General features: G+C 42.5%; 1 protein-coding gene across 1 annotated transcript in view; it reads right to left on the bottom strand.

Annotated features, from left to right (window-relative positions):
• The window catches only part of ZMYM4 (zinc finger MYM-type containing 4), a 45,600-nt gene extending 24,437 nt beyond the window's left edge, over positions 1-21,163 (bottom strand). Inside the window, exons 1-6 of the mRNA XM_050715218.1 lie at positions 20,846-21,163; positions 8,778-8,820; positions 7,852-8,385; positions 6,221-6,288; positions 2,484-2,562; positions 1,787-2,039 (exon numbers count right to left, since the gene is read on the bottom strand). Coding sequence (XP_050571175.1) covers positions 1,787-2,039; positions 2,484-2,562; positions 6,221-6,288; positions 7,852-8,385; positions 8,778-8,820; positions 20,846-20,887 — 1,019 coding nt within the window. The 5' untranslated portion in view covers positions 20,888-21,163. The remainder of the gene's footprint in view (positions 1-1,786; positions 2,040-2,483; positions 2,563-6,220; positions 6,289-7,851; positions 8,386-8,777; positions 8,821-20,845) is intronic.
• Between the last annotated feature and the right edge of the window lie 1,233 nt (positions 21,164-22,396).

Genomic DNA, 22,396 nt, shown 5'->3' with positions numbered 1-22,396 from the left:
TTGCAAACTAAACATTCTCTGGAAGAGGGTGGATTTATTTATTTGATTTAAAGCTTTTATTTTTGCCGATCTAAGTACTTGTCTTTTCCTGTTAGGAAAGTAGTTAAGAAGTACAATTCTCAAGTGGATATATTGTGAAACATTTTCTACCTGGAATTAGGAGTGGACTATAAACACACCAGGTTGTATCATTTAATCCTTTTAAAAGACACTGGTAAAAGGTAACCATTTTGTACAGTACTTACTAAAAAATAGAAAGCAGGATATGTAGATTAATTCCTTTTAACAATGAAACTATCAGTAATAATGGGATAGGGAAAAAAGGGAAAAAATGAAAGGTCAGAATTTCTAATTGCCATGTAGTTCAGCCCTAAATGGTCTGACTTGTATTGTACCTTTCCTCCTTTTACCTCTAATCTACCATTGTGTCTGCTGCTGGATTCAATAAACTGAACTTTTCCATTACTTCTCTCTTTTGAAACAGTCATTCACAGAAAATTTTCAAAGACCTTATGTCAAAAAATTAGGAGCAAATCTTTGTATCACTTCCTTGGATGGAAGGATGCCTCCTTCTTTCTTGTCTTGTCACAAATAAATCACTTTTCAACTTAATAAAAACAAATTACAGCCAAGACTGCTAAACTTTATTACAAGGTCTTTTCACACTGAGACTGCAAGCAAAAAGAATAATTAATTGAAGTCTCAAGTTTAAGTTCAGTTGACCTTGTAAAACTGAAAGTAGTAAATTTATTGTTGAAGAAACGATGCATGAACAAAGCAGTGTTCACTTTGCAAAGTAACTTCCATTACTAAAAATAATGCATAAGAATAACTGTCCTCTATAAACAGACCCTAGCACAATCAGTCTGTGCGGTTATTTGTTCACCTCAAGTTCTGGTACAGTAATATGACAGCTTAAAGAGCTGGCCACAGAAGTCTCTTTTTGCTAATCTGAAGATAATATAAATGAAAACAAAATTTTAATAATTAAAATGTGTTGTTTTAGAGCTGAAGATTCACGTTGGTATTTCCAACAGGACTGTGAAAAATGTAGGTCTTCTTTTCTCAAGATTTTTTTCAAAGTAGGCTCAGAAAAGAAAACCTTGCCCTTCCACTCTAGGCCCAGGTAGAAAGTAACTGACTTGGGTACTGAAATCCCAACTACTTGAAACACTCAATTCTTACTATATTTAATCTCTGTACATATTATGAAGGTTTAACTGTGACTAAATAATAGCTGCAGTAACATATTTTGAAGAGCTAAAATCTACAGAAGTCTGAGCTCACAGAAGGGAGCCAGATCGGAAGGCAATTTTTTGTGTAGAATCTAAGGAAATATCTTGCCTGGAATATATTAATTTACCCATGCTTTATTTCACATTATGGATTCAGTAAATCTATTTTCATCTAGAAGAAATAATACATGAAATATTTTTTGAAAATGTACTTGTTTAGCAACTGCAATGACATTTTAAATCAGGAGGGAAGTGGAGTACCTTTTGAAATACACATAATATTTGGCTCTTTTAAATTAAAAAGAGACAAAGTGTACACTTCACAGCAGAGGCTTTTAAATCTATCTGTATGCAAAACACAACTAACTAAATGGAATTGAAAGCAGACAGACCAATTAACAAATAACAGTATCAGCCACGATTTATTGAAGGGAAACATTACAGAAGTGGGCATTAGAGAAACAGCATGTCGTATAAGAAGTGAACTGAAGCCTTTTCATTATCTGCCTGAATATCAGTTATTACTCAAACAAATTAAAACGCTGTCCTACTTTGAGCAGCTTGAGCAGGTTTTCTTGGTAGAAGCTGGTGGGCGAGAAGCTGGAACAGTGTATCCAGTGAGGCACAGTGTGGAGCAGAAGAGCTGGGTAGAGCCTTTCCTCTGGTATGCTGTTTGCCCCTTCTGCAGGATTTTTTTACAGCCAGAACAGGAAACCCGAACAGCTGTGGCTGGAACTGAAGGAAGCATTTTACTCATGCCAGAGGATGCCACAGCAGGCTGGAAACCTGATGACAGCTGTGGAGCTAAAAAAAAAACAACAACAAAAAAAAACAGAAGACATAGAGTAACTGTTATATATGTATTACACATAATTCACTTTTGTGCAGGGGGCATGAGCAAAGCTTATGACTTCACTGGGATTGTCAAGGTCTAAGGGAGAATTAAATAGCAGATGAACTCTCTAAAAATACATGCCCTGCACTGGTTTTCTGCAGAGTAGATTGTTTCAACTGCTCTTAAGATCGAGAATGCACTTTTAACATCCCTTTCACATTCAATTCTCCTTTGCCTCAAAAATACAATTATTTTTCAAAATCTCTGATTTTGACTGTCTTTAAAACAAAACCAGTTCTCTTTTTGTACTGGGGTTAGACCTAGCAATTGAAATGCAGCATAAACTGCAACACCGTTTGGGAAGGTGATGTACTGTATAGATTTAAATAAAGTTAGTCTTGCCTATTCCTTACCAAGAGGACTGCCACTGACTGAAAATACAGCACTGATTTTCAGCTCCCCTTCCTGAGTTTTTGGCTGTTGGCCGTACTCCTAAAACAAAGGGAAAGGAAAAGGAGAACAAATACACACATGTAATAACAGGTTACATGATTTCCATTCTTTCATAATGCTGTATTGAATCGTCAGGCCCAGGAAGGAAAGAGAGAATCTCCTAAGCCTGTTGCGAGGTCTAGGCTCACAGATGTTGCTACAAGCACCACACACAGAACCTGCTCAGAGGTTCACAGCGAAGTGTACAACGAGAGCATCATGTAGAAATGGGAAAGTGACTGCTTGGTGCCTTCCCTTTTCCAGCTGTATTCTCAGACACCTTAGAATTTAGCATCAACAAAGCTTAAGAGAAATCTCCACTTTCCAGTTACACAGACTTTCCATCTAGAAGCGTTCTTCAGCCCTTACCCTTACTCTTGGAAACAAGCTCTACTTCCAAATTCACAGATAATAATAACAGAATACAGACTGAGACCTAGATGGCGAGAAGCATTCTGCACTTAACTGGGAGGCTGAGCACCTTGGAGGAGCCCAAGGTGAAGCTTCACAGCACATTAAGAAATTTTAAACTGGGACAACCTCATTCGGCCCCACCTCCCATCCTGGACCAGGATGCAGAACTGACTGAGAGATGCCGAGTCAAAAATTAACTACTAATTGTAGTAAAAAAATTTTTTTTTTTTTTTGGTCAGCTTAGCTCCACAAACCAGCTGTGTGAAGCTGGCAGCACTACAGGCGGACCATCACAATCCCTACTTAGACTGGCTTCGGTGAAAGGGGAATAACCTCACGTTTTCTCCAGGATGAGAAAATCCCTGCAGACAGTTGCTTGTGAAGTAGCTGACATGGTATAAATTACTAGCTTACCTCACAGCAGCTATTCATGCTTTGACACCATGTCTCCTGCCCGTGCTCTAACTAGAAATTTGAACCGTAAAGCAGCTTGTAACACTCTGCATGTAAATCTTAATAGGCTGAAAAGAATAATCTCTTGGAACTACAGAGATGATAAGATTTAGCCTACTTACAGTCATTTGAGAATAGCGAGGCCATGATGTCATATTATGACTGAGCTAAATTAACAGTTGCTGTCTGACTGCAAGGTAAGCCAATACAAAATCACTGGGCAAAAATAAGCCCTCAATTTTCAGCGGCAGTGAACCGCTCCCTCAGCTTAATCCACCTCCTAAAAATCACACCCTAGCATCCATATAATGTACGTTAAAACTTAGCACTTTTCTTACATGTGGGAAAATTACAAGTTTCTAGACTAAGATGACCAAACTATTTCTCACCAGGTTTCCCAGGAGAATATTCAGCAGCGTTAGTTTATCAGATCAGTTTATCTATCAGACTGAAACATTCAAATCCACACTGTGGGTTGTTTTTTTTTTTCAGTAATACAATTTAAAAGCTAGTTATTTATAGGAATGCAATTTTTAAAAGCATTTTAACCGCAGTTTTATCCTTAGTCAATACTAGTAATAGAAACAGAAGCAAACCCTAGCATCAACTGTGCATGATCAAGAATAGTTTCATAGCAGTTTAACTGTTGGAAGCCAAAAACCTTCAGCTCCAACTATCGGTTACAGCAAGAAATACTCTTCTCTTTCAGGATGCATGGAAAAAAAAATTAAAACATTATTTTTTATCTAAATCAAAACAAAAAACTGTCATCAGTTCTCATACTTTTCCAGTATGAGGCAAAGGATTTTACTCCAGGAATTAGTATTTTGATCAATAAGATAGTTCAAATTCTCAACATCTTCACTTTTACTCATTAATTTGACCTTTGATAACCATGGACATCTTGCACTACATTTCACACAAATCCACACAGCAGCTGCCATCTTGGGAGGACAAAGGAATAGACAGATTCAACCAATCTACACATGGTTTGACATTGGTTATGCTTAAGGGAAAATAAAAATGAACAATCTCATAGACACTGAACAAATCAGAAGGGCAGTGAAATCTGAAGAGGTTCAAGTATACAGTTTACTTCTTTACTTTATTTAGCCAAGAGTACCATGGGAAGAGAAGAAAAAACGTTGGGAAGACAGGCCCAGAAATAAGATGAGGTATAGCAGAAGTACATAGAATGATACTAGAAAAACTAATGCCTGAACAAGAACACCAGAACTACCATCAACGCAAGTGGGATGAATCACCCTGGGAAGTTCTGCGCACCTTTAATGCATGTAAAGTTTGGCATGTAACCCAAATATCAGCAGTGAGGAGACAAGAATTGCAACATGGATCATTTCCTTGGTGTCACATTGCAAACCAGTGGCAAAGAGACAGGTGAGAGCTCAGCAATCCTTGCCCCAGCACCGTACAATCCATAGGTCAGACTTTCTCCATTTTGCAATTATTGAACTCTTACCTATATCATCATAAAAGATGTCAGTCTCAAACGAGAAAATCACTTGACTTCACTGACCTGTATGTATTCAAATATTTTTGTAAGGTAAGACCTCTAAGTATTAATTTAACAAAAACAAACACAGAACCATTGTGCTCGCAAAGACAACTGTTAAGAGGGAAGTAGCAGGAATAGCACTATTTAAACTACACAGCTCTAACTCTGACAATTCACAAAATATTCAATAAAACACGATCTGTATTTTATTTTCTAGGGAGATCAAGTTGAGCTGAAGTGTCTATATTGCCACAGATTTCATCACGAAAGTTTTACAGCACTTTGCTTTGTCTCTAACGGACAGGCATCACATTTTCAGCGACACGGTAACATGACATCAAAAAGTTGGGGGGTTGGGTTTCATGGTGCTATAAGAGGGAAAAATCCTTCTACTAAACTATGTTCTTCAAGTTAAATTTCGGTCAACAAACCAAATAAAATGCTGAACTTATGTCCAGCTTATGCGGTCAGTTGTCAGACCAAAATGAGAAATGCAATGGGAAACTTACCTCAGAATTATCAGGTTCATCTTTAATTTTGTCTAATAGTCCCTGCTGTGGGGCCATAGCTTTATCATATTCGTCATCCAAAGGCTCCTCCTTAATTCTAATATTTGGTGCAAAGGAATTCCCCAGCTCTTGTCCAATAGATTCCTTACTAGAAAATAGGTAGCTAGACTCCTGAAACAATAATATGAAAAAGAATTCACCCTCCTGCATCTGCCATGAGGAGTTGGGCTGCTGCCAAGGGGAGTTTCTGTTGCAGACCAAGCGAAATGGGTCCTGCCACTGGAAGGTGGGAGAAATGAAGGGCAGCAGCTGCTGCCTCTACCTCCCTGCAGCACCCTCTGTCATCCCACCCCCAATTCTTTTCACTCCTCTGGACAAAGCAGAAGCCACCCAGCTCTCTAAGTTGGTTGTCATAAGGGCATTTCGTTGTTTGGGCAGTGTCTCGTGTTGATAGAGCTGTTCCCTGTCTCATCTGGAAAAAAGGCAGCAGGTCAGATGGATGCATCCAGGTCTAGAATCGGCTCACCAGTCACAGTCAGACCATGCTGAACATCAAAGTGGCTATCAAAAGAATCCTCACTTCAAAGAGAGGGTCAGCAAAATTTTACAAAATTATATGCAGACTTTTTAAGTAGCAAAGATGTCTACGAGTCAGAAGGTCAGTTTTCTTGACACTCAAATTTACACTCAAATATAAAATAAGTACTTCGAACTATTCCAGTATATTGCTGCACTTGCAAAAGTGTTTGAAAGATCTATAGCTTACCCTGAAGTTAGTTTCTGGAGTTTGTGGCGCTAACTGCGTCCGTAATGTTTCTTCTACTTGATTATGAACTGAGGAAAACATATACATTAAATATAAATGAATACAGATTCCAATGCATTTCCTTTAAAACTATCTAGAGTCTCATACTGCTCCCCAACCCCGTAGTCTGACAGCACCTCAGAAGTATTAAACTACTCCCTTGCTCATCCCTGCAAATAAGATGGTGATCCTTAAAGAGAATTGACATTTTTTATTATTCTACTGGGTCATTATTTTCCCATTCCAGCAGAACAGTTGGAAAAATCTGAGGCAGAATTGTTCATTCAGATCTTCTACACCCCAGTGACTTCTGAATTCTGCCACGTTTCTACTTTTAAATCAGAAAATATTTTTTCAGAGCAACAACTTCCATCTTTTTCTTTGCAGGTCTTTTGCCTCTTCCCCTTTTCTCAGGAAACAGCAGCTTATACATTTTTAGCAAGTATCTTTTTAAAAATACCGGATTTGCCTGGATACTGGATGCTGCCTTTGAGCATTTACTAAAGCTGTTCCAATTACTTGCTACTCTACCTGAGGCTGCACAGCTTTCAGCCACAATCTTGTAACGGTAGGTATTTACAATTTTCTGAAATACGTCTTTTGCACAGAAATATTCTTTACTTGATTTCTACCTGAAGGCAAGAGTAAAAAGACAACTTTAACTCTTCTTTATTTAAAAAAAAATGTATTTTTTCTCTATCATTTGTGGAACCTGGAAGCACTGATTTTAAGACGCTGTTGTTATATGTACAAAGTTTAAATATGAGAATTGTAAGCTGTAAATCTCAACAAGTAGTCAGGAGGCTCTCACTTGTTGGCCAACCCTCTCTCCACACAGTCTTCTGAATGAAATTAAACCCCGTGTTCCAGCCTGGTTATTCTTAACTCCTTCATTCACTGTTCTAACGTAACTTTCAGAGCTTGGGAAATCAAAGCCAGGTTTGTGGGCAGCAAGACTACTGGTGACTTTCAGGCTCCCTCAAATGAGAAATGGATTACAGACATCTTTGGTTCTCTCCATGTTGGCTGGACAAAGTCCAAGACATAAGTATCTGAAGAAAAAGGAGAGCAGTCTCCCAGGAAAAGCAGATCTCAAGTTACTCCCTGGCTGACTTCCTGCAGGCACTAATATATTTCTAGCAAGCCTTTCTGTGATGTTACTATGAAAAGCATGCTGCTTTAAGCATATGCACTAATGAAGAATTGGCACTTTGCACAAAAATATCTTTCCAGCTTAACCTAAATTTCATCATCTATTCTGTAAAGGAGTTCCAAGGGCTAGAGATGACAGGAAAACAAGAGGAAGCTTAAGGTGTCACCCAGCTTGGTTTAGTAAACCGTAACAACAAAGGATATGATGAGGCTTCAAAACAAGCTGTAGATGATGAGACGCCCTCTAATGCTGCCAGGCCCCTAGTCCTAACACAGAGTTCATTGTATTGCAGGGTTCTTTATAATATGCTTCCCTCCATATAGCTATGCATGTTATCTTCACCAAGATGATGTTTTTAATAACTAGTCCTAGTGCTAATCCCTGCCTAGTTCTTTCTTCCTCCTTGCTGGGTAGCCAGGTCTACGATGCCAACAGTTACCTGCTTTGTCAAGAAAACTGCTTTTCAATCTAGAATCCATATCTTTAGGGATTTTTTCCAACCGTTTTTCACGTTCTTGAAAATGTCCTTCTCTATTCTTGTCCTTTGTTGAAAAAGTCTCTTTGCCATTATCTCTCGTTATGCTAAAATCTTTTCGAACTGATTTAAATACAGGGCCCTGCTCGAATGGTGAAGTGAGATCCTTTTGGATTGCATTTTGAATCTGAATATCTTTTTCACTGTCCAGCTCATGGTCTGTAACCCTCTTGCCCTCTTCTAGATGGTCTTCAGCATGAATTGTGGAAGGGAGCGTGTCTTTTGGAGTGAAGTTTTGATCATCTTCGTTGTCACTCCCAACAACAGGTATGCCTGCCAGATCCCCCGAGTTCAGAAAATAATCATCATCATCATCATCATCCAGCAGTGAGTTTTCAGATCCTGTTCGATTCTGTATTCCATACGATACGCTGTCAAGGGCAGTTGTTAAGTTGTGGTCAGTGTCCTCAGACATTTCTGCATCCAGGATTTCACCACCTAGGGAGAAGAAAATAACAACAGTCAGAAAATTCATCAACTTTACATGTAACAAAGGACGACTCTAAGTGTCCTTTGTTAATCTAATGTTGCAATTTCTTGAAGCCATTAAGTATTCTTGGACTAACATTACTGATAAAACACTGCTGACAAACAAACAGTTCTGTCCCACTCACTACACAGTGAAACACTAGCTGAACTGAGTAAAACTAATCAAAGAAAGAAAAAACATTAATTCATATCATTTGTAGCATTTGTGCAGAAGGCAGTGCAGGGAGGGAACAAGTAGCAAGGGCTAAGAGAAGGGCAAGATAGCTTTTTTGACAGCAGCGATACTTCTAAGTAGCATTTAGTTGAACTACGGCCTTACGTAAATAAATAAAAATACTTACATTTTTCTGTAATATCAAATACCGCATCAGATTTATCTTCAAACTGTAAAAAGGAAAGCACTATATCATTATCTCGGTCAACCCGGATGCACTTTGCTAAAATGTACCCAATCAAAAACCAAACCAACATGAAGAATCACAACTCTTCCCCTTTCTTTCTTGCCCCAAGCAAAGTTCGACTTAAAACTGTTGCACTACCAAGAAGTCACATTTACCAGAAGTTCAGAAGCACGCACAAAAAATGCCAGAAGAAAAACTGAGAATTAGCTTTGTTCAACTGAGGAGATGCAGGAGAGATGGAAGGGAAGGGAATGTCAGAATTTTCACTCCTACATGAGATATTTGTATCAGGACAAGACTATGGCTTCTGTACTCTCTGACACTCTACAAGCCTTCATTTCAAATAAATGTTATTAACAAAAAAATAGCAGCATGTACAGCTTTCACTAATGGGGGCGCACAGATCCAGAGGCTCAGTCCTTCTAACAGGGACCGTCCCCTTTCCAGGAACTGGGAAGCCTAACACTTACTTCCTAACAGTAATGAGACGACGAGTATCAGTAGGAGCATAACTGAAGAAGAACCAGATGATGACTGAGCACTGCACAAAACATCTGCTTTCATTAAACATTCTCTGACAGATGTTAAAGTTGACAGCATGTCTGCAGACGTGTAAGCACTGAGAATAATTAAAGTTCTCTTTAGGATGTCCAACTCTTATTAGCATTCCTCATTTCTGCCTGAACAATAACAGCAATTAAGCCAGCTCTCCTTTCTCTGCACCTCCGGCTCTGTGCTTTCTTTCCTGGCAGATCCCACTCACACTTCAATCCTTAAGCCACCTTAAGGAAAGTAATGGGATTTGACAGCAGAGGGATGAGCTCTAATTTCACTGAACTCGTTGACAAACTGGAGATTCCACAGGGCTGTGATGGGAAACTACCAGCTTGGTAGCAGCCAGCTCCAGGAAAGGATGACAACATATTGTCACGGAATCCACCTGATGGCAAGGAGTCCATCAGTCTCCTTCCGATATCGCCTGCAGGTCTACAAAGAAGAGTTAACTCCTCCAGCTCTGTTGACACACAGGGAATAGCAAGGATGTGTCCAGCTCTGGGAATACCAAGACAATTTGAGACTGCACCAAGACTTTTCAGCTTCTCTGAGCAGAGAGAGTTGAGGCTGGAAAAGTGAAACATGGAAACAAAAGAGAAAATAACGTTATACTCGTCCTCAAGACTGATGCAAGTCTGTTCATCGCAATTACCTAGAAGAATAAAAAAGTGAGCAAACGCCTTCCAGGAAAGTTTGCAAGGCCTGAGTTACTGCTAAAATGATCCCACCAGTGTACAAGGAGGTGCAGGTTTAGCACTGATCCGTGAGTCCACTTGTAGTCAACTAAGTTTACACTAGTGTAAAATTAATCCCCATAAATATTGGATATACTTAGTTCTAATACCAGATGCTGAGGACAAAGAGAGCGGTGGTGTACTGTGTTTACAGAACAGAAAAGGGAACTTGTTGCCATTTGGTAATAACATCAGAGCATGAAGCCTTGGGACACAAAACCGTTTAGCGTAGGTCCTTTTCTCCACGCTGATCCTCCTTGATCCTTTTCTTGCTTCCCAGCAGTAACGCCGTTTTTTCTTCAGAAAAGTCTCAGACAATTTGCTGGTAGGATGAGAAAAGCTCTCAGTTGAGATGAAGCACTAGATCATCCTTTTCTTGAAGCAGATTTATATCAAAGTAGCTCCTTGACTCTTTTGAGATCCCGCGTACCTGTGGGAAAGTATTCCAAGCTCTACCACAATCTCATTCGCTTTATACGTGCAACTCTCTGAGCCTCCCTAATTAACGATTTCATTCAAAGAAATGACAAGGTACAACTTAGCACATGTGGGCCATCTGCAAGTGCACATTAGGTGCTACCATAAATATTTTGAACAAGTCTGACAACATTTACAATCTACTTGGAAAGAGTCCAAGACATTTCCCAACCACAAGGTCATCCTCCCAAAAACCCACGCTATGTTGGATGTCTCTCCTCCTCCTTTAGTGAGGCTGTCAAAGCAAGAGGTGATCTTGAAGATCATTTTCTTTAAGATGTTTTAGGATACAGAGGAAGGTTTGTGTTTGTGGTCAGAAGCTTACATTAGAACTATTTATAAAACAGAATTGCAGCATCTGATAACACCAGCAATCTCTGCTAAGCCACCATCTCGCTTCTGATGGTAACAGCATCGGAACTCTCGCTTAGTGTAAATCCAAAGACTGGCAACCAGAGCAAGCGCTTGTATGCCTGTGTGTGTGGACACATACGTACCTACACATACATAAATATATTTATATCCCCAATAAATGACTTATTCCATAACTGGACTATGCCCTGAAATGGGCTCATATGTTTTTCTGAATTAGTGTAGGGTATTCTCTCAATTATGTATACTTCTATTCCAATCCTGAATCCTCTTACAATCTTGTTTAATGCCTTATCAGAAGGAAATTTTGTATATCAACAAAGAGGTACCTAAAATATACATATATCACCTTGTATCAGTTTTAAATAAGTTGCCTTTCATTGGATTATGCTCTTGCATTACACAGAAATCGAAGTAATAACGCCCAGCTTACCACTACCACATTATTCCGTTACATCTCTGCCAGACAATTCCCCTCTCCACTCCTCACACTTCCTCCTTCGATGGCTGCCATTCACTCCTAATTCCCTTTATTTCTTCTGCTCAGATTTTTTAAGATTCAGTGATTAAAATGGAACAAAAGGACTCCAGAGGTAAACACGAAACTGATTCATCAGATGGCATTTCCTACGGGTCATTTGAGCCAGCCCTACGAAGAGGCACCTCGATATCCCACATTAAGTCTTAGATAACTGCAGAATATCCAGAACGGAAAGGTTTCGGTTACTACACGCTAGGCTTCAAATTCCCAACACAGCCCTCACGACTCGCTTCCAGCTTTAAAACTAAACTCAAGACTATCATACTTTAGAACACCTTCATTTAATCACTGCAGATAATATTTTGCCAGGGAATAACTTCGAGATACTTAGTGCTTTTAAGGTAGTGAGCGTTCCCTAAGAGTTTAAAACGCAACAGTTCAAGCATGCTAGAAGGAAATTTAAATGTTTTAATATATATCCTTCTTAGTGACTCTGCCTCACTAGCTAGCATTGTACACAAAGCAATGCTCTGCCTAGGCAGGCTGCAATAAATAAATAATACACAAAAGGATGACAAAACAATTAGGTATTCCTGGAAGCTGTGTGTTTTTGTTAAATTAACTATTCTTCACAGCCAGAAAACGCTCTGCTTTTACAAAGAGATGTTCCACTAGGTAGGTCATTCTGTTTCTTTTTAACTGTATACCAGACTCAGTATTAACCCCTTCCTTGCTTTGAGCAGGTGACAAAAGGACACTGCTTACAGTTTAATACAATGTGCTAATCTGACAAAACTAAAAACCTGTTCAATTCTTTAACAGCATTCAAAGTTGCCATAGCATCCATAAATCTGACAATTAATAGATGTTTTTTGTGTGCATGTGTGCAATGTAAAGAGAGAAGCTGCCTATGGCTCCAACCTTGTTTTGTATGCAAAATAATGTATATAAAAAATAACCCAAACCCCACAGCAACTTTACAGACATAGGCACACATCTTTCTAGCAAGCCTGCTGAAGTTTGATCTTAGGGTTTACTGCTTCCATAAGCAAACTGTGGAAAGGAAGCAGACATTAAGAAAACTGCAATTAAAAATAGTCAGAGGTTTTTCAATTCCTTGTCCTTCCAGTTGCCCTGCACTACACACTGCAGCACACCTCCCCCCGGCTTCGCAATTCAACAAACTGATAAGGAAGATGCAGGTCTTTCAACGAAGTGATTTAAATTTTAATTGCTCTTCTTGAACCGGGGGCAGGGAGCCCAGGAAGCATCCCCTGACCTTTTCCACATGACACCCCTAGAAGGGATGCCGAGCAGGCAGCCAGCCGCGCTGCACCTCTCCTGCGGGAAAACCGTGCGGCACGAGAGCAGAATTCAGCAGCAGGTCTTTCCCGGAGCTGCTTTTGCCGAAACGCAGACAGACCTAGCGAGTCATACCTTCGCAGCACCTAGGGAGGGAAGAGCAGAGGGTAACAAAGAGCCAGCCTGCTGCAGATACCTGCTACAGGAAAAGAACGGCTGCGGCAGGAAGAGAACCCGGCGGGGTCAGGCGAGCCATAGAGCTGGGCGCTCGGCGCGGGCCTGCAGAGCCCCCTAGCCGCCCCGGCTCCACGCCGGACACTCGCCGGCCACCACCCAAGGCATCAGGGCTCCGGCACCCCGAGAGCAGCCCCGCGTTGGGGTGCCGGGTGGCTCGGCGTGGGCTTTGCTGCGAGAGCGCGGCTCAGAGCCTGCATTTCAGGAGCAGAGCCAGGAGGACGTGAAGTTTGCAGATTCTGCAAGGTTTGTGCTCAGGCTTGAGCAGGCATTCGAGCCACGCTCAAGACTTTGAAAGATTGGTTTTAGTCACTGGTTTAGAGTAAGGAGACGGATACTACAATAGGTATTTTAAAGGCAAAATCCAAACCAGCATCCATACATGCAAAAAGACAAAGGCAGACATGTTTCTGTTTCTTGTGGCTCCTTACCTTCCTATTCCAGAGCTGCAGTTTTACTTTGCATCCTACCTCCTTACGCATCTGAAATTTTTGCAACTTAAATTTTACGCATCTAAACAACAAAGTTTCAGAGAACAACATTCAGGCGTGTGCTGCAGGCATTTCGCTTTAGTTTTTTTATAATTTTGAATGAATCACCAGGACTCATGGGGAGCCGCTCGGCACAAAAGTGCATCAGCCCTTTTTATCCCCAGACTTTGCTGAGATTCCTGAGAGTCCTGAATATTCATGGACCGACTCTAAACAAAGCCTCTGTCGACCTTATGGTCTGCATCTCCCCCAAACACATGCACACGAGCTGCAAACTGTTCCCAACCTATATGGGGCCAAGCAGATGAGCCTGCCAAGTAACAGAACGTTACTTGATAATGCCTTATCTTTTCTGAATGATCTTTTCTGAATGATCAAAGTTTTTATCTATACCTGTAAAGAACAGAGGGAAATTTGAGTCCTTATCCCACTCCCTTCCTCCAAAAAAACCAGGACTTTGAGAAGGAAACAGCTGCCTGCGGGAAGCCTTCACCTTGCAACTGTTTTTGCAGAGGCACCAGATATGACGTGCTGATCTAAAGCCCGCTGGATGCTCGGGCTCTGCAAATTAAGAAACACACACACCACAAATCAAGCAAACAAACCAAGGCATCCACAAGAAAGGCTTTCTTTTAAAAACAAATAATTTCTCCCCTCAAACCCTCACCCCAGCTATGTGCTGAGCTTTCCTACAGCAGGTTAAGACACTCTACGACCAACCAGCGGCGCTGCGATTTGGGTTAACCTAAATCTCTACGTGACATTAAATTAGGACAACTCCTACTTCTCACAGCATACACCAGAAAAACTAAGCTGTTCAGAAAAGTTACATGGATGTAAAAATCTCCTAAACCAGACCTGGGTCTCCATTATAACAATGCCTGTTTCTGCGCTGTGGTACTAGGCGAGTAATTACTCCAAACCAAACATTTCACTTCAGCCGTGTATTTTAGCATCCCACAAGAAGACAGCACTTCCCAGAATACAAGTGTATACTTACATATTTTGGCCACATCTTCCGAAAGCATCGCTATTTGGAAGATTATGTTCTGCAAAGCACACAGCCCCTTTTATTCCACTTAACTTAGAAGCTGAGTATCTCATTAATCGAGAGCCACCGCCACCTCTTTTAAGGGAAAGCCAGTCCTTACGCTACAAGGAAGAAACACCAAGGATAACAACCTGGGGCGCGAGGACCAGCACTATAACCCAGTAAAGATCCCTCTACTTGATGTCTCCCCCAAGAGGACAATTAACCATGGTAGGAATTGTTGCTACTGGTTATGTTAGTAATAAAAATCCACCTCTGTAAATCAAAGAAAGTGATATAAAACCCAAGTCATCTGCTTTTCATTATAATCTGCCCTCAAATTAAGAAGCCTACAAGCTGGCTTTGCATGCAAATCAGGACAATTTACAAATGTAGCACGTTCTGCTTGTTGATAAACACAGCAGGGATTATCAGCCCTCCTTCCCAGGATGGTTTATATGTTAATGGGCCCACACTGGTGAATCATCTCATCTACCATTAGGTACTGCAAGTCTTTTCCCTTCCTGTATGAGTTCGGTGCCAACAACAACAATTGGTGGTGAACTGGAGAGCCTCTAAGTATATGCAGTTTTCCCCTACTTCGTTATTTTAGTTCTTAAAGAGAAAAAAGCAAACGTGTTCTACTTTATTCTTCACAGGATCTTCCTAACTCAGGCTTCCTTTTCGCCTGTTCCACTTCTCTTCCATGCTCCTGCCCAGTCCTATGATTTTCTCCTCTCCTGCTCTTATCAAAATTGGTATTTCTCTCCTTCAGATGGACAATTCCAGTCCCATTTGTAGCTGTTGCCCTGGTTGGCTTCTACTTTTTCTTCTCCTACAAAGAAGTGGCTCTTACAATAGGCAGCACAGTTGCGTGTTCTACCTTCTTTGCAGGCATTATTACAGGTATCCAAGGCTCTTCAGAATGAAATGCCTGAACACCTGTAAAAACAGGCGGAAAGAACACCAATACTGTGTGATCAGAGCTCTCAGCGAAGCTCCTGCAATTGCTTCACGCCGTGCTCGACAGCTGCCCCGCGACATGAACCAAGATGTCCACACGATGCCTGAGAAATGAACGCTCGTAGCAAGACACCAAGAAGAGACACCCACCTCTGCTCGATCCTTCTGCCTCCAAATGAGTCATGGAGGTGAAACTTGCCTACCTAATCCCACCCGCCCAACAAAACTTTCCTTAAACTTATTTAACCAAACAACTTGGTAAGTTTCTAGATCATGGAAATTTTGTGAAAAACCACAGAAGTGTCATTTTTTCATGGAACACGACAACTCCTACCAGGCAACATTGAACTTACTGAAGACACGTGAATTTTCGAGTGCATAGCACCTCTTTGAATAAAGCTGAAATCCGTCTACTTTTTAGATTGATTTAACGAATATCAATGTACAAAAGAGTAGGAAGCTATCAAAAGTTAATGAAATAAAGCAAGTACTCCAAAATTTCTCCTGTAGGAGTAACTATGTCCAGTTATCCTAATTCTGCCTCAGGTTCTTCTCACCTAAATTTAGACAGCTAAACATTAGTTGATCAGGCTACTGATTCAGGTTTTCTCTCTTTTCGATGGAAATGAAGATGCAATCCAGAAGCAATTCTTCCTGTGCTGGGACTTTGAGAGATCCCCATCTCTTTTACTGATGGCAGAAAGAGTCCAGAGAACCTTGGCAAGGCTACACAGCTAACTTTTTTATGGATTCAGCTTACAAACAAAGATTGCCAATGGAAAATATACTTATTTCTACACTCTTGAGATTCCAAACACACTTTTCTACCGAAGCATTACTAAGTTAATGACAGTACTGTCAGAGGGCAGAAAAGACTCACAAGCAGATCTCTTCATCTTCTGTCTGTGACTTCAACAAAATAAACCAGTCCAATACCCACGGAGTATGGTTTGGTTTCGTTTTTAAAAGAACACTACAGATAATTTATATAGAAATCCTCTCAGAACTTCAAACTACTTCCAAAATTATACACATGCATCTAAAGTAAACAGCAAATATGGTACCCAAAACTAGATACATAGCATTGTTCCTCAGTTAGTCTTTACAGAAAGGACAGAATATAGCATGGATCAACATGCAGTTGGGTATATAGAATATAGTTGGGTCAATACCAGTTTGGAGAAGTAAAATTTAGTCTAGGAAAGTACAGCCTAACATTTTTATTTCCCATGAAATTTCTGAGTAGCACTTCCAGAGTGAGAGTTACTGGAAAAGAGTGTGGCAGCAAAGGTCATCTACTCCAGGTCTTGAGGTTACCGATCTGCAGCCTGCTTAGCACTTAAATCCGTCTCCTTTTCCCCCGATATGGCTAAACCACAGCTCATGGTAGCAGATTTCAACTTATTTCAGACTCAGCTGTGATGTGACTTTTGCTTCAGTTTGGCACGAGCTTCTACAAATAACGTAACTGCTCCAGCAATCAGCAACATGCAAGGATTACTTTATCATGGCCTCACACCTACAGAGTTCATGAAGCACTCTCCTGACCTTTCCAATAACAGAGTTCTTTTTATCCCTAAGTTACCTTCCCAGATTGAGTCTTGCTCACTCTTTTTTTTTCTTTTTCCACTGGACAGCTAATTAAAAAACCAACCTTGTGGGTGTACTGTAGCCATCTCCCTCTTCTGTCCCAGCGGAAACACTTTTTTTCTCTTAGAGCGCGCAAGGCAGAACACAGGCTAAGATGACAGACACGGAGAGCACACAATTCTGCTGACATGCCCTTGATGAAATATGCTCTGCTGGAGAAACCTTATTTTGAGGAGTTTGGATGATCAGAGAATAAATGCTATGAGCAAAAGCAGGAGCGAGTGCTGCTTTTATGCAGTTACCACGCCGTTACAAAATGGATGATGGAAGTCACCCGAACAGAGTTAGTCATTGACAGAAAGCCTTGAAGAGAATTCACTACGTGAAATTTGCTACAAGGCATTTACGGAAAAGCCGACGGGAACTGGAATGTCTGGCAGAAATGATGGGATCCAACTGGAAGAAATGATGGGATCCAACAGTCGGTAGATTAATAAAAAGTTGAGATAACTGCTTTTAAGAATGTTAGGAGTGATATCATAATTAATTTCCAGGATCCTAACCATGCAAGCGGCCTTCAAGTGGGCATAAACAGCTTACTTTATTTTTCCTACTTTTATACCATGTGAAAAGCCCTAACATGAAATACTGGGATCACTTATGCTTCTTTTACATGGCAAGTTCAAGGATTATGATAGCAAAGCATCCTTTGAGAGCTGCACAAATCCGTTTTCATTGTCTTTGCCCCATTTAAGAGTAGTCTAGTAGCAAAACTTTCTAAATGAGATGATATCCTTCAATCTTTGAATAAAGCCACGCAAAACTTAAAATCTTTTGCAAGATGTAGACATCCAGGTGTCCACCTATTCACACCAAGTTGACTTCCAAGAGCCCAGGGGTCAAGTTTCAGCAGCTTGTACTGTACACCACAAATTGTCCTGCCTCGTTCAATGCATTGACCAAGTATTGTTGTAAATAAATGGTCATTCTACTCATAATGCAAACTGTTCCAGACAGCGATATTACATATTAATTACAGTTGATGTGCCACAAATGTTTTAATAAAAAAAACTTATAAAGTTAATCTTGATATTACTCAAAAAGTTGAATATGTTGATATATTTTCTTCAGAATATAGGTTATATAAAATATATATTTATCTATATATATAATTTATTTAGAAATTAAAGATTAGAAATTAGGTTAAAGTAGAAATTAACCTTCTATAAAACAACAACTTAGCCACAAGAACTTTAAGGATGCTATCTTACACTGGCAAAACCCTTGTTTTTCAGTTTGTTGCTCATTGCTTTGTCTTGAGCTAAAAGATGGCATCTGCTTGTTGATGCATTTTGCAAAACGCCAGTCTCAGTGCACGCACTTCTGGAATAAAAACCTTTGCAAAAGATTTTAATATTGAGAAGGACACCATCACTTGCAAAGTTCCTCTCTGAAGAAATTATTAGATCAATCTTTATTTTTCCCATACAAAGGAACAAATTTTTTGCTAAGAAATGCTCGTTATTCCTTGGGCACAGCATTTGAAAGAGTCTGTCATCTTAATTTCCTGTAGCATGGGAACTGGACCACTTAGGGGAAGAGAAATGGGATATGCAGGTTTTCCAAGACCTCATCACTTACTGTTTTAATGGAAGATATGTAAGCGCACTGTATGTACTGCATACTAATCTAATTCTTCCATCAGTCATCTGAGCAGCCTGGAAGGATTCACTTCTCCCCATGTTCCTCAAGAACATCTTAGTGCATAAGCTGGTTTTGAGATGGGGTGAGATGAAGAAATTCATCTCTCAGACTCTGAAAATTACACACTGATAGAATGTGGTGCCTCGGTGCTACTATTTATATTAAAATCTCACAGAAGCCTTTCTGGCATAGTTCAGATCAACCTTGCTGTCAAACTTGGGACCAGAAAGGTCTTTTCCTTCAGGCTAGATTGGCAAACTGTTCCTTACTTATTTGCCTGTGGCAAGTGCCACTTTCCTCGATCATCTGCAAATTTTACCATGCACAGTCTCTGCTTTTGCAGGAACCCAGAATGTTGTCAGTGCCAACAGCACGTAAGAGGTTTTCCGTAATGCCCACAGGGACACATGGAGTAATAATGGATGAAGATTTCGGGACTTACTACTTAGCAGATGATTATCTAACCAATACAAAACCAGTTTTTCCTTAGACCAATGAAGACGATACTGACTCGAAGGTGCTTTTCTTTGGTATTTCTTAGCTGACAGTTGGCAATCTTAAGAGGAAAAAAGTGTTGTTTTTTTTTCCATTGGGCAATGCCAGGTGACTTGTCAGCAGGTAAGACGAGTGTATCAAGGCAATGGGCACGATGAGACCACTAGATGCTAAGATGGAGACTGCACAACCTCTCTGAGCAACCTGTTCCAATGCTTGACTGTCATCATGGTATAAAAGTTTCTCTTTATGTCCACTAACATCTCAGTTACTGGGAATTAAGTTTTATTTAAGATTTCTTAAGTTACTGACTTACATCCAGCTACATTCCTTCAAACTTCTTGCAGACAGCCAAAATCTTGATCCTCCAGTGATACGTAGTTCTTGTGAGCAATCCCACAAAATTCTTTGAGTTTGCTCATTAACAACTGCAACTGGTGAAAGACATGGCTTTAAGACAGTTCAGCTGTGAAGTTCACTTCCATGACTGCAGCGTAGCCAAACGTCTGTGCAACTCCTTCAGTTGTACCCTGGAAGGTCAGCCATTCTGCTTAGCAACAACTAGTTTCACTGTGATCGCAAGTTTCACGTTCCCTGCAATAAATTCAGTAAGCAACTCTTCTCAAGCACAGGAATGGGAAACTTTAGGTAGTGTTCTTGCCTTTTGCAAGGCTAGAGAATGGGAAAACTTCTTCATCTTTGGGAAAAGGGATCTGGACAGCTCAGAGACTTGTAGCAGCCTACAGACCCTTCCATACAAACTGAAATGCCCATTAGCAGTGACTTAACCTCATTTCTATCAGAAAGTTTTCAATCAAATGTTACAATGCGTGCCAGAAGTTGGCCTTCACTTGTTGCAAGACTACCACGAGCACTGCTTAGAAAGTTATTTTCCCTCGGTTGCTTCACGGGCTACAAGACATGGGCAATAAAGAACCTTCCACTTGTTTAAAGGATGAAGTATTTCTTCAAGCAGAGTCAGATGCCCACTGTACTTACAGACCAAACCATGACAACGAAGGGCCAAGTCTCAGGACCAGCACCGCTAATGGTCCTGAGATGCTTGCAGTCCGCGATGCTTGCTGTCCGCGTACCTAACCACTGGATGGAACTGCCATCTTGACGGCCCGCTATGGTTTGACAAGGACGGGTGAAATACATCGACAAAAAGCAACAAGAACATTGTGGTTTGAACAGGTCGGCCGGCCGGCTGGCGATGACAGATCCTCGTTAGCCGTTAAGTTTATGACAGATCCTCATTAGCCGTTAAGTTTATTAGCTCAGCGACGCCAAGATGCTGATCGAAACGATGCCTACATACTCTGCTGGGGGGGCAACTGCAAGAAAACTGCACAAACCTTGGATGCAGCCGGATCGGAGGCCTGGAGGGACAAAACCCCTCACTGTGCCCACCACGGCAGCCCGTCCCCAGGCGGGGGGGGACCCAAACCCCGTGCCCCCCACCTGCCGAGCCCTCCCATCAGGGCGCTGGACAGCGGCGCGGTGCCCAGCGGGCTGCACCCCTCAGCCCCCCGCCCGCAGCCCCCCGCCCGTGTCCTCCCCTGACGCCCCCCACTCACCCTGGCGCAGGGACCGGGCCCCTCCTCCTTGGCCTCCGCCATGTCGCGCCCCCCCCTCAGCTGTCCCGGCCCGGGGGGGCTCCTCGCTCCCTTTCAACCTCGCGTGTGTCCCCCCCCCCCCTCCCCTCTTCTCGGGGGGGAGGCTCCGCGGGGTGCCGGGGCCGGCCCCGAGCCGTTGCCGTGGGCTGGAGGGGGGGGGGTCCCGGCGGCTCCCTCAGGGCGGAGGAGGAGGAGGAGGAGGGGAAAGGGGGGGGGGGGGGGGGAGTCGGAGCCGCCAGGCCGCGAGCCCGCTGCCAGCTGCACCGCCCAGCCCAGCGCGGGGCCACAGCGCGCATGCGCCGCGCGCCTGCGCGCCCCCGCCCGGACCCGCCTCCCCGGGGCAGCCCCGCGCACGCGCGTTGGGGGCGCCTCAGGGATGAGGGGGGACGTTGGGGGGGGCATGAGGGGAGGGACATGGGGAACCTGAGGTGGGGAAGGGGATGGGGCGGTGGGGGCTCGTCTGGGCAGTTGGGCAAGCGTTGGAGGGCTTCGACCGGCACCATGGTGGCCAAGTGGCCCATGAGGTTGTGGTACGGCCTCCTGGCCTCGCCTGGCCTCGTGTCACCTAGATTTACCTCACCACACTTGGTGTCATGCACCTGGCCTCGTGTCACCTGGAATCCCTTGGTGTCACTTCACCCGGCCTCGTTTCACCTAACCTCACCTCACCACACTTGGCCTCACCTCACCCAACCTCACCTCACCCAGCCTCACCTCACCCACCTCACCTCTCACCCCGCCAGAGGTCGAGGTCTCCGACATTTCCAGTCACAACGTGTCCTTGCCACCTCAGAGCAGCACGCAGCACCCACCCACCGCCCGCCACCCAAGCCCCTGAGCACCATGAGGCTGCCGTGATCGATCCCGCGGTGCAGGGTGAGGCAGGATCACCGTGCCTCCCGTTATGGAACGCTCCAGAGGTAGGCGGTTTGGGCCTGCGGCCTTCCTGTTGGAGATGGTATGTATTTTATCTATTATTGCAAATAAGTAGTGATAGGACTAGAGGGAATGGCCTCAGGTTGTGCCAGGGGAGGTTCAGGCTGGAAATGAGGAGACATTTCTTCTCAGAAAGAGCGGTCAGGCGTTGGGACGGGTTGCCCAGGGAGGTGGTGGAGTCACTGTCCCTGGGGGCGTTTAAGGAGAGGTTGGACGTGGGGCTTGGGGACGCAGTTTAGTGGGCGACATTGGTGGTAGGGTGATGGTTGGACCAGATGATCTTGGAAGTGTTTTCCGACCTTACTGATTCTAGGATTCTATTTGTTCGCTGGGTGGGATGCTCCACACTCTACAAAGCGTAATTTTACAACGGTAGCGCATCACAAGCCAACTGCAGTGAGAGGATGTAATGCGCCTCTGAACCCAAGTCGATTCACTCTTAATTTTGTACTGCTGTGGAGTCTAGAGCTCTTCCTTCCTGTGCTGAAACGCCTGCACGGTGGTTTTGAAAACTGCATGGAGTATTTGCAGGACGTTTGTTTTTTTTCACTTCGTTGGAATCAGCCTACGAATGTA

The sequence above is a fragment of the Cygnus atratus genome, chromosome 23, assembly GCF_013377495.2.
Source record: "Cygnus atratus isolate AKBS03 ecotype Queensland, Australia chromosome 23, CAtr_DNAZoo_HiC_assembly, whole genome shotgun sequence".
NCBI classification, from domain to species: Eukaryota; Metazoa; Chordata; class Aves; order Anseriformes; family Anatidae; genus Cygnus; species Cygnus atratus.
This window is presented reverse-complemented; position numbering and strand designations above follow the sequence as displayed.